We start from the raw sequence: 17,220 nt of genomic DNA on the forward strand, positions 1-17,220 counted from the left end.
GCGCCTGCGCCCGCCCGCCCACGCCCGCCGTGGTCCTGACCCAGGTCGCCGGGTGGTGGCGTCAGCAACGCGCCGGCCTCAAGCTAAAAAGCCGGTTGCTGCGGGAGCGAGGAAGAAAGGGAGGGAGCCTAACACGGAAGTGGTGGCAGCGTCGGGGAAGCTGGTGGAGGCGGTCTGAGACGGGAACCCTGCGCCGCGGGGTGAGGGCATCCTGAAAGACATCCGCCTCGTGGGAACTACCTGAAGCGCGTGAATGGCTGGGCCTCCCTTCTCAGCGAAAACCCAGAGCGATAGCGACGGTGATGGCGGCAGTTACTCCGACAGCCCCAGTTAAAATGCGCTCTGGGAGGTGAGTAAGGGTTAGGGTGGTTACTGCTTGGCCTGGCAGACGGGGTCTGCTTCTGCCTTCCAGGCTTCCCTCCCAGGCAACCATGTCCGGGTCCAGCTCCTCCCTTGGGCCCCAGAAAGAGTGCGATTTGGGGACATCTTCTCTAGAGAAGGGGAAGACCATGCACTTCTCAGCCCTTTAATGTTGGCATCCTTGGCGCTCTCGCCTTGTCATTTCTATGGAGATAAAAGAGGGAAGACTTAATCTCTTGATCTCTGGAGATATGGCGTGTACAAAAACGCTCATTCTTTGAAATTATTTACATATATCCCCGGAGAAGAGAATAACTTGGGTTGCCCTGTGTAGACCCCACCTAGAGTTCACTGAAGTGCGTATTTAGATCTTAAAGAAGAGGTAGGACTGAAGGGTATTGTTGAATACTTCATTTGGTTCTTGCCATTTGTGCTCATGTGCTGGCCGTTAAGTTTATGCTGTTCTTGTGTCTTCACATTCTCCATGTTGGTAGACCCGGTCACTGATAATGATATTTGTGGCACACACCTTTTATTTAGTCTCAGTCAGGCCTGGCGTACGACCAAAAATACGAGCTGGTTTTCCGTTGTAGGGATTTCCCCTTTGTTTTTCAATCTCGTTCCGTTGTGAAAAGTTGGAAACGCACAAATTACTGTTCTTACCAGGTGTCATTGCATAAGGGATGGTTTTGCGTCTTAGGGCTTCAGATAGGCTTGCTGGATACTGAGGTTTGGTATAACAATGAAGAGAAAGATTGATTGAAAAAGAACTTGGGATTTGTGGAAAAATAACCAACCTTGTTGATTTCTCACAAGAGCAAAAGATAACAGAGATGATTCTCTTTAGTGACTTGATTGTATTTGGCGATAATTCGTTTTTAAAGCAGACTGATTTGTGTATATATGAGAGGGTGGGGGGTGTCCAAGTTAGTGTCATTGATTAGACTATGGGGTTCAAGTTGAACTCGAATAACATTCATCTCTGTTGAATAATTCATGATGAGATTTCAGTGCAGTACTATTCAGAGCTCAGCATAAGAAGAATCTGCAAATTGGAAAAAGAATAATAACTAAAAAGGGCTGTAACTATAATATCTATAATGCCATGTGACTTTAAAGCTTTGAATGGTGTCCACCTCTGTTCCTTCACTTTGCCTTAGCAATCAAGCTATAGATTAAAGAAAAAAAAATTATCTTTACAAATTTCACATGTATCATGGAAGTACTTGGGCCTTACAGTTGAACACCACTAGGTTTGAATTTTGACTCTTCATTACTTTTTCCTAAAAATTCCTCATATCTGAAATGGAGAGGATACCTAGCTCCATTGAAATGTTACGTAAGAGATACTCATGGATGTATGAAATTGTTATTAATGTTTCATGTTATTTATGGGGTACTTTGGGTGGGCGTTTGGTGGTTTCAGTCAAATACCAGCAAATTTTAATGTCTTCAATGAGTTCATAATCTTTTTAGGGACTCAGACATTCAAACAATATAAAGATGACTGTGTGGTAACTTAAATGTTAGCAAAATTGTCTGATTAATAAGATAACATACCTTTTTAAAAAAGGAACTCGTGTAGCTGTTTTTCAAAATTTTCCAAATGAATCTATTTATCTTAACAGTGCATGTCTAATAGGAGTAATTAGCTAAATGAACTTACTGAAAATGAAGCAAAGGTCACAGATTCAATTGCAGTTAAGGTTAGTTAGCTTTGCTCTGCTGTGATCTGTCATAGTATTACAAATATTGTTGGTTTCACAAATATCATTGGTCTCAAGGACACCAGGATGAGAAATATGAATCTGTTTCCAGTCTCCTGATGTAGTGAGTGTTAACTATACAAATAACATTATATAATCATAGAGGATTAATCGAGAGGCCCATCAGTATTGCCTTATGGAAGGAGTTTAAAATGTCTATTCAATAAAACATGTACCGGATATAAAAATCATTAATTCCATGAAAGATAAGGCTGAGAGAGTATAAGATTAATTGAGAACAGAGTACTGAAAAACAGAGTACTAAAGCCAGTTTTAAAATATGAAGGTTTTTATATCTCTGCAAGTATCAGCCTGTTTATTTTGGGGGGTAAATAATTTTTGCTCATGTCAAGACTTCCTAAATTATAAAAGGAAATACAGTCTTCCCAGCTACCCTGACTAAAAGCAGCCAATATTTGATTCTTTGTTGCCACATCAATAGCATAATTGACAGCAGGACAGATAAATAATCTTTTTATTAGTGAAAAATTGTGATTTGTCCAAGGTCATACTCCTATCAAATGTGAGAACTAGAAACAGAACTCAGGCCTTTTACCTTAAGTCTGACATGACCTTTTACTAGTTTATAGGTAAAACTCATTAACTAAACTTAAATGTAAGTCCATAATTATTATAGAGGGCTGAAAAAAATAAGCTAAAATCTGTTAAAAAACAACAACAGCAAAACCCCTATCTACTGTTTCTGTTGAAATGTTTCCTAAGTTAACTTGCTAGAAAATACTTTTTTTATAATTAAAGTTGTGATTGTTTACACCCATAATAGGTTTAAAGAACTTAAAAGTTTTTTTTAAAGGTGCATATTAAATATTAGGAGAAATATAAAGTACTCTGTTATTTCAGAAATGTTGAAGCCTCCTTAACCTCAGATGTTGTTTAAGGTACATTTTTTATGCAGATTTTCTAGCCTTATAATAGAGTTTTTGATTCCTTAATATGTTATTTTGCCATTTTCCCAACTCATTTTTTTAGAAATTAGCTTCTATGTGAAAAGTTCTGTGAAATACTATAAGGCAGCTAATATGTATTTTCATTAAGCTCAATGTTTCTATTTTCATACATTTTAATCTTGGTAGTAAAAACATGAAACAGGTGGCATTATCCAGATTTTATAATGGGAAAATTGAAGCTAAATGAATTTTTTTTTAATCAGGTGATATAGCTAGTGACAAGGTCTAAAGTTTGATGTTTTTGCAACCCATGTTTGATGTTTTTGCAGCTCATGCTGTTTCATCTATACCATGCTTAAACATGGTAGGGTGAAAAACTGTAGATTTTTTATTTTTTCACATCTTTAAAACTTTAAAATTTTATCTTTAGACCACAGTGTTCTCAGTGGCCTCTCTCATAGGCCAAAATGTCTAAATTGGTTGCATCTGGGTATTGAATTGTTGGGGTTTCCCCCTTCATTTTTAAGCTTTTCTAACTGTTCGTGTATTTATAAGGAGCATATGTTTCTTTTATAACTAAAAATTACAAATTGGAAGGAAGAAGTACATCTGTCCAAACTAATTTTTTTCCTAAGGAATCACAGTGCTTTTTCTTAAATATTCTGGTTCCTAAGATTCTGTGATGGTCCTTCTACTTGCACAAGTCCATGCTCTGCCAGCTCTTAGTTTTCTGCTCTCTCCACTCTAAATTAACCTTCAGTGGTAAATTCTTAAGTATTTTTCTTTATCTTTAGTTAGCATGTACAAGGAGTGGGCACTCATTTTAATGCTAGCCCAAGATCATGTTTACCCCAAATTTGTTCCACAAAAAGGAGTTGTGGTTAATTAAATATAGGAAACTACAGTCTAAGCAGGTTTCTTCAGACCTCTTGGAATCTTTTGCTAAATATATATTGTAATCTTTCCAGGGGAAGTGATTCCCTATCTTGTTTGACCAGGAAACCCCTATTTACCTAAAAAACCCCTATTTATCTTCTTTTCGCACAAAAGTCCACGACAGTACAGGTTGAGGGACATTGGCATAAGCAAACTATAATTTGAAAAAAAAGTGAGGCGTAAAGGAGAATGTAGTGGTACTAATTACTAATCAGTAATTCCTGGGTTTTTTTTTTTTTTTTTTTTTTTGGTTTTTTTTTTAATCTACATTAAGTCCAGTGAGCCCTAGCAGGGTGGCATGAAAAAAGGAGATACTTTAAATTACCTGCAGGAAGTGAACCTGTATTGTTTTTGTAATGCAAAAAAAAAAAAAAACAAAACCATTTTTAAGGTCAGAAATTTTTCTCATACGAACAACCCATTTCTTATATCCATTTCTTCCCTTAACGTTCCAAGTAATTCATCTGCCCTCTATTATCCAGTATATTCCTTTTGTGGAGCCTAAATATTTCCACAAAATCCAGCTCAAATATCATTCTGTGATCAAATATCTTGGACTATGACAAAATCCAATTCAAATATCACAGACTAATCAGAATGCGTTCAAGGAGTTTTGGGGCACATAATTTCAGGTAAACTTTGGAATCATGGATTTGATAAGGAATTCCCCCAGACTGAATTACCACCAGAATAACAATTTATTTGAATTCTTATGGAATAATTAATTAACCTTTATAGGATCAAATATATTTTAATCTAGTATTTACATGAATTCTTTTTTTAGACATGCATCAACATTTTAGGTATAGTAGTTGTTTAATGAATAAGCAATGTATATGTTCAGTAATGCTCTACTAACCAACACTATAAAGTTTAACACTTTAATTTCTAGGTAAAGTTTAACACTTTAATTATTGGCTTTTTAACAGTTTTATATAGAAATCTTAAATTAAAACCACCTTCACCGCCTTATTCAATAGAACTCACTAAATGTTATTTAAATAATGCTGTCATTACAATGGTGGTAGAACCTGGGACCAAATGCTTACTTGTAAACTTGTTTTTTAGACATTTTGCCTCTTGCTCATTAAGCGATAACAACAACAATAATAATAAAATGTCACTGTGTACTCGCCAGTGCAATGTAATTTAGTTCTAATCATAAAAAGTTACTTAATGAAGAGCAAAGCAGCCTACCCCCAAGTGATTCTTTCACCTTTTTTTAAAAGCTTCCTTACAGCTATCAACAAAGATCTTGACTTGTCATTTGGTTTCAGAGTATCATCTTTGATGTCTACACTAATAAAAATGGTAGTAAAGCTACTTACTATTTTAAATCTTTTACATTATTTATCAGTTTGTATAAAATTCCAAGCATTATAATAGGCTGTTCAAAAGGACTCATTCAGATTCAGAATCCTTATATTCAGATTTTACACTTATAGGCGAGACACCAAAGCACTTTTTAAATCCCTTCAGTAGTCTTTAAAAATACACAATGTTTTTATTGAGAGCACTGTGATTGACTTTATTTTTTTAGAATTTTAGTTTAGTGAAACTTTTAGAAGAGATTAGGACATTCTTTTTCCTTATTTTTAAGTATGAAAATGTGAGTTTAGATACATAATGCGCTTTTATAACTTTTTGTAACAAAATCATGGAATAGTAAAGGAGATTGAGCATCTTTTTTCTGATCTCTCTCCATAATATATTTTTTTAAAAGTTACTTTCTCATGGGGTCTCCCCGGTGGCGCAGCGGTTGAGCACTGGGTTGCGAAGCTGCCCGCAGCCTTTACAGCGCAGGTTCGATCCCCTGCTGCTCCCGGGGCGCTTCCCAGCTGCTGGCGAGGGTCCCACATGGCGCGCAGACCTCTCCTGCCACCCGCTGCTCCCCTCAGCAGTGTACTTCGGTCCTTCTGCCTGCCCTGCTCTGGCTCGGTGAATTCTCTCACCCTCCCGCGCTTCTGACTGTACCCAGTGCTTGTATAAATAAATAAATAAATCTCAAAATTAAATAAATAAAGTTACTTTCTCACAATTTTTTAAAAAAAGAGTTCTTTTGGGCCTCCCTGGTGGCGCAGGGGGTTAAGCACTGCACTATGAAGCAATCCGCACCCTCTGCGGCATGAGTTCAATCCCAGGCTGGCCAGGGAGATTCCCACATGGCGAGGTAGACCTCTCCTGTCTCGCTCGCTGCTCCCCTCAGCAGTGTACTTTGGTCAGTCTGCCTGTTCTGTTCCCCACTCTGTCTCTAGTGAATTCTCTCACCCCCCATACCTCTGGCCTGTACCCCAGCTTGTATGCATAAATAAATAAATCTTTAAAAAAATAAAAAGATTTACTTTTATTTATTTATGCATACAAGAACTGGGGTGTAGGCCAGAGGTACACGGGGGTGGGGGCAGAGTGCGGTGAGAGGATTCACTGGGGACAGAGTGGGGAGCAGAAGAGGCAGATCTACTGAAATACACTGTTGAGAGGAGCATCACACGAGATGAGAGGTCTGCAGTGCCATGTGGGTTAGCTTCTTGGCTGGGGATCAAACTCATGCTGTAGTGGCTGGCAATAGCTTGATAGCACTGAGTCTAACTCCTGCACCACCAGGGAGGCCCTCTCATAATTATTAAAATACTACCTATACCATGAAGTGACTAGTTAAATGATTTGTTTTGTATTTCTTAATATAGCTGCTAAATAGCTTCTGAGATTGACTTGTTTTCCCAAGAAAAGGTAATTAAAAAGTGTTACACATATTCTCTTTTTTAAAGTAAATATAATTTAAAAATTAAAGAATTCTCCTATTTAATATAATCCACAAATCTATTCTAGCAACATGCAAACAGTTGAGGTACACTGAAAATGAACAAAGAATAAGAGGGTGGCCATCAAGTCCTTAGCTTTTGGGGACTCCCGCTATTCCCTTTGGAACATTATACCATCAAATAAATAGTCTTCTGACAGTGAGTGTCAAACAAATATTCAATACTAGTACATCTTAATTTTTCTAATTATTAGACAAGTTAAATAGACACTAAAAGTTCTTCCTACTTTAAAGACTACAACATTAAGTGACATTCTGGCCCATATAAAAGTGGGACTTCTGAAGCATGAACTCAGTTACCTAGCAAAAGAATAGCTCTGTGAAATTTATGTAAGGCTATAATTCTGTGATAGATATTAAAAGATAACCAACCAGTTAGAAGACTTTCTGTATAAGTGAAAACAAATGAATGAAAAATGTATCTAGGCCTGTGCTGTCTTTCACATTACTTAATGGACATCTGCAACATTAGCACATCTAAGAACAATTAAACTAAACTCTAGACACATTTGATTCATTGTACCTAAGATACCTGCAAAAGTAAACTTGTTAAGTTAGCATGTAAACTTGTGTAGAGGAAGGCTAAAAATTAGTTCAGGGAGAAGATGTCAAATTGTTCTTTAGCTTCATGGTCTGTTGAGTTTCAGCTCTATCTGGCCTATTGATCCATTTTTATTTTGTAACAGTTATCCTCCTGAAAATTGTATTTGTTCATAAACTTTGTAGTTAGCACTGGACTAGAAACATGTATTCTGCAGTTAGAGCTAAAGGAAGCATTAGAATCACTGAAAGATCCTATGGGAGAACTTGGCTATTTTTTGAAGACAGAAAAGTTGAAAGATTAAAGCGAGACCTGGTAAAGGTAGAAATGCGATCAAGAAAAGAGGTAGAGGGGCCTCCCTGGTGGCGCAAGGGGTTAAGCACCGCACTATGAAGCAATCCGCAGCCTCTCCTATCTTGCCCGCTGCTCCCCTCAGCAGTATATTTCAGTCAGTCTGCCTGTTCTGTTCTCCACTCTGTCTCTGGTGAATCCTCTCACCCCTCACACCTCTGGCCTGTACCCCAGCTCTTGTATTCATAAATAAATAAAATCTTTAAAAATAAAATAAACAAGGAAAAATTACTTAAAAAAAAAAGAACAGAGGTAGAGAGTTTAGCTCTGTGACAGAGATGGAGGAAGAAGGATTTAGAGGTATAAGTAGGTGAGACAGGGGAACTCATACCAGTGGAGTAAATTTGGGCATATAGCTAATATCCTAATATCCTATTTTAATTTTTTTTTTTTTAGTAAATAAAAGCACCAGATAGTTCAAACCTAAATGACATATTTTTCACATTATCATGCTGCATTAAAAAAATGAAATTCAGTGCTCTTAACCAAAAATAAGCTCCTTCATTAGTTTTTTTAAATCTTAAAAAATATGTTGACATATAAACTCTTAGTTAACAAGTGTATCTTCTGTCAGTGAGTCTTCTTTGTTGATTTTGCTTGCTTATTTTTGTCAGTGGAATTTAGTTAATGAGCAGCCAAGAGTATACTGTTGAGTATAATTTTGGTGTACTAAATGATGTTTCTCTCAAAATTAGATTAAATAATATTTTTCTCTGAGTTTTTAATTATTATAAACCAACAAACGCAATCAGAATAAGTATAATCACCAGATGCTATTTAATGTTTAGAAATGGAGTAGTTTATCTAGCAAGTCTGTATCATTAGTTCATGCTTTTAGGTATTTGCCAATCATATTTGCCACTCCAGATGCTTGTTTCAAATCTTACTGCTTTGAAAATGAATTCAAGTGGCTCTAGGCATTTATTTGACTATTGGAATTGTTTGTGTTCCTCTGACAAAATCAGAAACTTACTCATAATCAGAATGATTTCTCTTTTTTTAAGTTGTAAAATTCAACTTTCATTTGCAAAATATTTGAGATTATACTACCTGTCCTTCCAGTTCTGGGCTTAAATCTTGTACCACCTAAGAATAGTTAAGTAAATTCCATCTATGATCATTATTTTAAGTCTTAATAAAACTCAGTATTTTACATTATAGTATATCTGTCCTTTTTCATAGCAAAGACATTGTCCAACAGGAATTCGCTTTACATATTTTTCTTTTTTTAAAAGATTTATTTACCTCTGCATACAAGAACAGGGGGTCTAGGCCAGAGGTTTGGGGGGATGAGAGGATTCACCAGAGATAGAATGGGGAGTAGAACAGGTAGGTCTACTGAAATACACCGCTGAGGGGAGCAGCGGGCGAGAGAGGAGAGGTCTGCTGTACCATGTGGGTCAGCTCCCTGGCCCAGGATCGAACTCATGTCTCAGTGGCTGACAGTAGCTTGATAGCACTGAGACTTTAACCCCTGCGCCACCAGGGAGGCCCTGTTTTTCATATTTTTCAAGAAGAATACAAGGGTGTGTATGTGTAACATACCAACTTTCCCCCCAATTCTATATATATATTTTTTAAAACGGCCTAGACTGGTTAAGTTAACCAGTTATTGAAATGAATTCATTTGGGAATGCTTGCATGGCATTCCTACCATTCAGTGGTGATTTTTTTAAACAAATTTTTAGCTGTTTTCATAACTTAAAACTATTTGTATTTTCAATCAATCAGAATGAAAGCAAGGAGAGGGAAAGGAACTAGATAGGTTCCTCTCTCGCAAAGAATTTATTGATCTACTGTGAAACTTAAGAAGTGGCAGGGCCTCCCTGGTGGCGCAGGGGGTCAAGATGCAACCTATGAAGCTGTCCGCAGCTTCTGCAGCACAAATTCGATCCCTGGCCCGGGAGCTACCTACATGGTGCAGCAGACCTCTCCTAACTCGCCCGCTGCTCCCCTCAGCAGTGTACTTCGGTCAATCTGCCTGTTCTGTTCTTGATTCAGTCTCTGGTGAATCCTCTTTCTTACCCTCCCTCCCCCCACCTCCACACACACACCTCTGGCCTCTGTCTAGCTTTTGTATGCATAAATAAATAAATAAATAAATCTTTTTAAAAAAATGAAAAGAGGCAGAAAGAGATCAGAATAAAATGTACCTTAAGACTACAAATTATTCCTACTTCAAATGTATAATTTGGCTTTGAGAAGTTTTGACTTTTTCTAATCCACATTGAAAATCAGCTGTGGAAGAGGAACTCAGATTCTTAATTCCATGCCACTATGAAGTTATTAGTATATGGTGAGCATATTTTATTTAAATGGGAAAAAATATCTTAGAACTGCCTTCCAACATACTTGGTACTCTTTCCTATACTAATTATGCTTTTTCATCTTGTTTCTAATTGGGGTTAAAATATATAAGCAACAAATGATTAATGTTTTTATTTTTTCCGTAGATACATCCAGAAAGTGCCCAGAAGAAACTTCCTGCTAGAAAAATTCAGAAAGCAGTATTTGTAACACTGGAATTTGTGGATAACTTGTTAAAATGGCAGAAAATAGTGAAAATAATAGTAAAAATGTAGATGTAAGACCCAAAACTAGTCGGAGTAGAAGTGCTGATAGAAAGGATGGTTACGTGTGGAGTGGAAAAAAGTTATCTTGGTCCAAAAAGAGTGAAAGTTGTTCAGATGCTGAAACGGTGAATGCTGTAGAGACAGCTGAAGTTCCTTTAAGGAGCCAAGAAAGAAAACACAGCTGTTCATCCATCGAGTTGGATTTAGATCATTCCTGTGGGCATAGATTTTTAGGCCGATCTCTTAAACAGAAACTACAAGATGCTGTGGGGCAATGTTTTCCAATAAAGAATTGTAGTAGTCGACATTCTTCAGGGCTTCCATCTAAAAGAAAAATTCATATCAGTGAACTCATGTTAGATAAGTGTCCTTTCCCACCTCGATCCGATTTAGCCTTTAGGTGGCATTTTATTAAACGACACACTGCTCCTATAAATCCCAATTCAGATGAATGGGTAAGCACAGACTTATCTCAGAGTGACTTAAGGGATGGCCAACTAAAACAAAGAAGAAATGTGGAAGAAGAAATAAACTGTTTCTCACACACCAATGTTCAACCCTGTGTCATAACCACCAACACTACTCTGTGTAGGGGTAGTCCTATGACTGGCTCTGTGATGAACCTGGTTTCAAATAACAGTGTAGAAGATAGTGATATGGATTCAGATGATGAAATTATAACACTCTGCACAAGTTCCAGGAAGAGAAACAAACCCAAATGGGAAATGGATGAAGAAATCCTGCAATTGGAAACACCACCTAAATACCATACCCAGATTGATTATGTCCACCGTCTTGTACCAGACCTCCTGCAGATCAATAACAATCCATGTTACTGGGGAGTTATGGATAAATATGCAGCTGAAGCTCTACTAGAAGGAAAGCCAGAGGGTACGTTTTTACTTCGAGACTCTGCACAGGAAGACTATTTATTCTCTGTTAGTTTTAGACGTTATAGTCGTTCTCTTCATGCTAGAATTGAGCAGTGGAATCACAACTTTAGCTTTGATGCACATGATCCTTGTGTCTTCCATTCTCCTGACATTACTGGGCTCCTGGAACATTATAAGGACCCAAGTGCCTGTATGTTCTTCGAGCCACTTTTATCCACTCCTTTAATTCGGACTTTCCCCTTTTCCCTGCAGCATATATGCAGAACAGTGATTTGTAACTGTACAACTTATGATGGCATTGATGCCCTTCCAATTCCTTCTTCTATGAAATTATACCTGAAGGAATATCACTATAAATCAAAAGTAAGAGTACTCAGGATTGATGCACCAGATCAATGCTAAGAAAGAGGTAGGAACATTGGAATATATATATATATATATATATATATATATATATATACACACACACACACACGCATATTTTCATTTAACATTTTATTTTTCTTAATGCCACTTTGAATTTTTCTACAAGGGCAGTTGAAGTCCAAAATAAACTTCTGCCCTGAATTTTCCTTCCAAATCAGTTTATTTTTCTCATGCTACACTGATTATACAAGGTTGTACTTACTAAGGGTATACAGATATTTCTGACCAGGTGTTTGGATTTTGTTTTTATAATGTAGATTGTATTCTTAATTTTTTTCCTTAATGGTAATATGCAGTGATCCAAGGATATTTGAAACTTGGTATGCATTGCAAGCACAGTTGAATAATCTGTATTTCAAACTTTTATTTCAAATTAATCCTGTTTCTTTTCCAACATGTAAAATGCTCTGTTGTTAATCTATCCATTAGCATTTCTATACATAAAATATAATTTTCCCATCCCTCTCTTCAGAGTTGTTTTAAAATTCTTCAGTAAAGCTAAGTGTTTTGTAATTCACAATTGTACTTAATGTAATTGACCTTTATAATTTACTAATAAGGATCTTAAAAAGGTAACAAAATGTCTTAAAATCAGACTTGATGGGTTTTTGTTTTAAATATTAACTATAGAGCAGGATTACTAAATTGGATCTGGTCAATAAGAATCAAATGAAAACACGACATTTTGCAGAAATTACCTTTTCTATAATGTGGCAGGGTCACTTGTTATTTTTCTTGAGTAGATGTGTGTCTCAACCTGGAAGTTAGCACCTTCAGAACATAAATATTGTTCCTTTCCTACTTGAAGCTTCAAAAATAATAACTCTGTGAGTGACTAGTAGTTACTAATGTACTAAAGCAACTGTGAGTTTTTTCTGTATTTACTTATGAACTGTTGCTTCTGCTTAGTCCTTTTATAGAAACTCTGTGCCTCTTCCTTTGGGGAGATGCCACAGTTTTCCATAAAGTACCTAAGTAGTATTTCAGTATTTTAAGTTGAGTAACGATTCAAGAAAGAAACATGGATTTCAATATTTAGGAAGCTTAGTATGATTTTTATCTTCAAGTTTCAAATAATTATTCCTAATCTTCAGAATTAACATGTCTTCATCGTGACTTCAAAGAAGGAAAATATTTTGAGAGTTTCATGGCTTATACCAAACGGAACAGCACTGGGCACCAGGGTAATATTTTAAATTTACTATCCCAACAACAGGGAAGCATTTTTAGAAACATCATTAGCCCAATATAATAAAGATTAATGGAGTGATATCCAACTCCTCTTTTTTTAAAGAATCGATAATAAATTCCCTGGACAGTTGTTTCTTCTGGTGAGCTGTCTACCCCCTTTGTACTAATTGGCATTTTTAATATCATAGTCATTGATTTTTTGATGCTAATTTAGCTCTTGTAGTAAACTGCTTCTACCTGGAAGAAATTTGCCTCAAATTTCCAAATTAGATGTTTCTTGAGTATCGTTGCTTTTATGTTGAAGTGTTATTTCCCATTCCTGCACTTCTGGAGTTAACAAAGATGGCTCTTTTCAATAATAACTTTAAAATAAGTTGTTCACGATCACAAAATTGAAACAAGGAAGTCTCTGTTACTATTATTGTTTTGCTTTTTTTTTGTTTCTCAGTGATCTCAAGACTGTCTTGACTCCAGTGAGAGGTAGCTACTAAAATGGCACATCTCATCAGTAATGAGGTTCAATATAACACCACTGTCAGGATAAATATATCCTCTAAATATGAGATTTCCCTTTTATAAAAGTAGAAAAGTCTCATACTACCTCATCTTTATTCCGACAATTTTGTAGATCACTGAGAAGTTTATCTCACTTAACAACATAATACTTCCTAAATATCCATCTTTGGTGTAAGAAAATTAGTATTATGGTAAGATTACCCCTAATTATAGTTTTTTATCAGATTTTGATAATAAGACTTTCTGTTTCTGTGAAACATTATTTTAAATATTTTTTCTTTTAAAAATAACTTTTTATTAGTACAGGAAAACCTAAGGGATGACTAACTTATGAATATTCTGTTAAAAAGTAATTTTATAAAGAAAAATGAAATATAATTGTGTTGTCTTTTATAATGGTAAAAATTAGTGTTTATATGACAATCAAGATCTAAGTAGCTTTTCATATATACAGACTAGTTGCTTATGATATATTTTCTGTGGCTTTCTTATTTTTTCAACTTCAACTTCAAGGTATTAAATAACATTTGCAAAATACTGCCATACACAGCCTTGAAGTGGAAGATCTAATAAATGAGTAAGGAGGAGATTCATTTACTCTGAAATGGTTTGTATTTTTCCTTTGGTATTTGCTACAGTGAAAAGAAATCTGGAATGTAGAAATATAAAGACTTGAGAAAGGGAATTGTTTACAGTGAAGGAAAAAGAAGAGTTAAAAATCCTTTAAAGCTATTATGGAATTGGATTTAGAAAGGCTAACCCCCTTTCTCAGTGTCTGAGAACACATTTGGAAGACCACTCAGTATTGAAAAACTAACTCATTAAAAAAGTATTTATTGGAATATATAAGTAAATGGGTGTGTTTTGAGAGGAACAATGTGGGAAGTTATAAATATATAAATTGTCTAAGTTTGACATTGTGAATATTTGAAATATAAATTCCAGAGTTGAGAAGGCATTCAGCATGGTGAAAATGTGTAGAGCTTATTGGTAAGAGAGGATGGGCTAAAAGAAACAAGATAAAATATTAAAATTAAGAATTTAGGCATTACCTCAGGGAAAAGCCTTGACAATGAAAGGGAACTGCTTAATTGCTAATAGCTAGTCTGGACCAGACACTTAACTGCGCTTTGGGAATCATCCTGCACTAATCAGGAAATAAACTTGACTTTTCTATTGCTCTTTGAAGCTTTCAGGACATACCTCCCTCTTTTTTTATTTTTTTTTTTTAAGCTACCACATCTTGATTCCTACTATAATTTCTGAAATATGCTGAATGGTTTTTTTTTTTAGGTTCCTTGAGCATCTTTGTATGAAGAATCAAATGTGATCTTTCTATAACCATGCCATTCACCTGAATAATTCATAAAAGGAATGGCTTAATTTAAAGGAAGACCAAATAGGAAGAAGATTAAAGGAAGCTTTTAGTTGGGCTGTGACTAGATTTATTGATTTGGTGATCAGACCTGTGTGCTTTCCTGAATTCCAGCTAATGGCAAACTGTGGTTAAAGAATGACTCAGTTAAAGTTTTGTCTTATTAATATATATAATAAAAAGAATATCTTGGTGATTAGAAATCCTTTAAACAGTAAGCAAATGTGGCAAATAGGACTTGTATCATTACACAAATTCCATTTCTTATTGTAAGAAAAAAGCAAATCATTATTTATTCATGAGCCGAAGCCATTAAGATAAATCAAGTTATTAGCTTCCTGTCTCTGTGAAGTTTGGATCATTTTATAGATCCACGTAATAGAGAACTTCCTTCCTATGAAACAAAATCCTAGAGCGAGCTCTTTATGCTTAGTTTTCATTAGAAATCTTTTGTCATGTTTAACTATAATCAGAGTCAAATAGGTTTTATATATATGTTGATTTTGATAGTAAATTTCACAGGAAAGTAGACTTAATTATAAGACATTCCTGAATACAACATAAGGAAAACATGTTTAAATGTAAACTGTTAGGTAACTTAAAATGTCCAAATGAATAAAATTTTAAGTCAAGCAGATTATTGTTTCAACTTTGGAAAAAATCTTTACATTTTTTGTTTTAACAGTTTTACTTTCATTTTTCTAAAGAATGAACAGAAAGCACAAATGGTCTTTTTCTTTTTAATGGCCTGCTGTAAATGAACTACACTACAAGAGTCTACCTAAACTATCCTAATGTGTTAAGATACTGGACACAAAATGGAGGTAACTTTAAAAATAATAGATTGACTTCTAAGTAGAAATATAGACTAATGGATATAACCCAATGGAAAGGGATTTAGGGCACATGAATTCTATTTCAAATAAAGCCAAAGTATTTTTAATTTACTTTTTAATTTTGAATAATTACTGAATCCTAAACCTTTGTTTGCTTCATTTCCTAAACATGTAAAATGTAGATAATAACTATTACTGTTTGACTTTCTTAAGGTTAATTCTTCAGTGAAGAAGTGACCCTTGGAGCATACTTGAAAATAATTGCTGTACAACTGTTAAGCACTAATGTGATGATAGATTTTCAAACTAGCCCCTTAGTGAACTCTGCAGATTCACATTTACTTCCTTTAGCCTGTAATAGGCCTTTTTTTTTTTTTTTTGGCTTAATTTGACATTAGAGATAACTCTACAATTTGAATTTATGGTTTAGATTCTGCAATTAGATGGACAGTTGCAATTTCCTACCCTTAATAAGGTCTATGTAAAATTGATGTTTGCTTAAGTTGTTTTAAAAGTTGATTACATTTGCAGGAAGTAAAGATAATGACTTTTGCCATGGTTATAATCAAATCTAAGCTTTCAGACTTGAGAGTGTAAAACTCAAGGAGGTTTACTTAAATTATGCTGACTTTGCTTGAATTGGATAAATAAGCCAAGTATGAATTTGATACATATTTGAAAACAGTTAATTGTCAATCAGGTTTGTATGATCCACTACTTAACCCAAAAAGAAGTAGACTGTTTCCTTTTTTATTTCTAATCCTGAAGTTAAATGTTTCCTCTTGGATGAGAGTTCAAATAAATTGTTCTGAATAAATTTTCATTTCTTAATTAAATTTCTTATATAAAATCCAAAGACTTTGCATTTTGTTTTTAAAACATACATCATTACCTTACACATGTAATTTACTCTGAAAAATATTTTTATTAGAGCTGCATTCTTACACATTTTCTAACTTTAAATACACTACTGTCAGTGTGGGTCTTCCATAAACAGATAACAAGATATGATTAGATGTCCATGTGATTTATAAGGGGGAGGGAAGCAGAATCTTCATACCACATTGTAGGTGTGACTTCTGTGAAAGAACTAGAAGGAAGGATTGGGTAGGATGCACTTCACATGGCAGCACGTGTCTAAGTAAGAGCTAGATCTGAAGTCAGTTCCCGCCTGTAGAAACCCACACGGGAGAGGAATGATTCAGCTCTTAAAATTACCACCTTGCTCAGTTACCAGCTGAGAGGTGGCAGGGGAATGTTGGAGACAGTCACACAAAATCAAGACGAGTCAGTGGAGTGAATCACTCGACCACAATTTTTTTCAACTAAACGCTAATGAACATAAGTAATCTTTTGGGGAAACATTAAAAACTTAGAATTAATGCAAAAAATACCTACTAGCAACAGAATATTAAAATTTTAAACATCGCACCTTTGTATGTAGCCTCAAACTTCTCATAACTGCACAAGGCACCACCTTCAGCCTCTTAGGGCAGGGTGGGCGGTTCACACTAATGGCATTTTCCTTAGACCCTATCCAAAAATGTCGTTCCCAGGCTCCGGTATTAAGTTCCTCTATTGATGGTTTTACATTATGAGAACTCAGTACTGGGCGGTACCCAGAAATGTCTTCGTTACAATACATTGTAAATGTCCATGCGCGGACCCACTAACGGTTTACACAAGGAAGCATACTTTTAAGGTATTAAATATAAAATACGTAATAC

General features: G+C 35.4%; 1 protein-coding gene across 3 annotated transcripts; it reads left to right on the forward strand.

The window, feature by feature from the left end:
- Nucleotides 1-63: 63 nt before the first annotated feature.
- Nucleotides 64-16,905, forward strand: SOCS4 (suppressor of cytokine signaling 4). 3 transcript variants are annotated; one of them, XR_008550076.1, is made up of 3 exons: nt 64-349; nt 10,137-15,481; nt 15,707-16,905. XR_008550076.1 is itself a non-coding variant. In XM_054690523.1 (3 exons), exons 2-3 carry the CDS (start codon nt 10,229-10,231, stop codon nt 14,596-14,598), a joined length of 942 nt encoding a protein of 313 aa, XP_054546498.1. In that variant the 5' UTR covers nt 64-349; nt 10,137-10,228; the 3' UTR covers nt 14,599-16,899. The 3 variants fall into 3 exon arrangements, 2 of the variants coding, with proteins under 2 accessions (XP_054546498.1, XP_037359279.1); XM_054690523.1 differs by having other exon boundaries at nt 10,137-11,147; nt 14,576-16,899; XM_037503382.2 differs by having other exon boundaries at nt 10,137-16,905.
- Nucleotides 16,906-17,220: the final 315 nt, after the last annotated feature.

Source organism: Talpa occidentalis, unplaced genomic scaffold, assembly GCF_014898055.3.
Source record: "Talpa occidentalis isolate TD23 unplaced genomic scaffold, MPIMG_talOcc4v2.1 talOcc4.11, whole genome shotgun sequence".
NCBI classification, from domain to species: domain Eukaryota; kingdom Metazoa; phylum Chordata; class Mammalia; order Eulipotyphla; family Talpidae; genus Talpa; species Talpa occidentalis.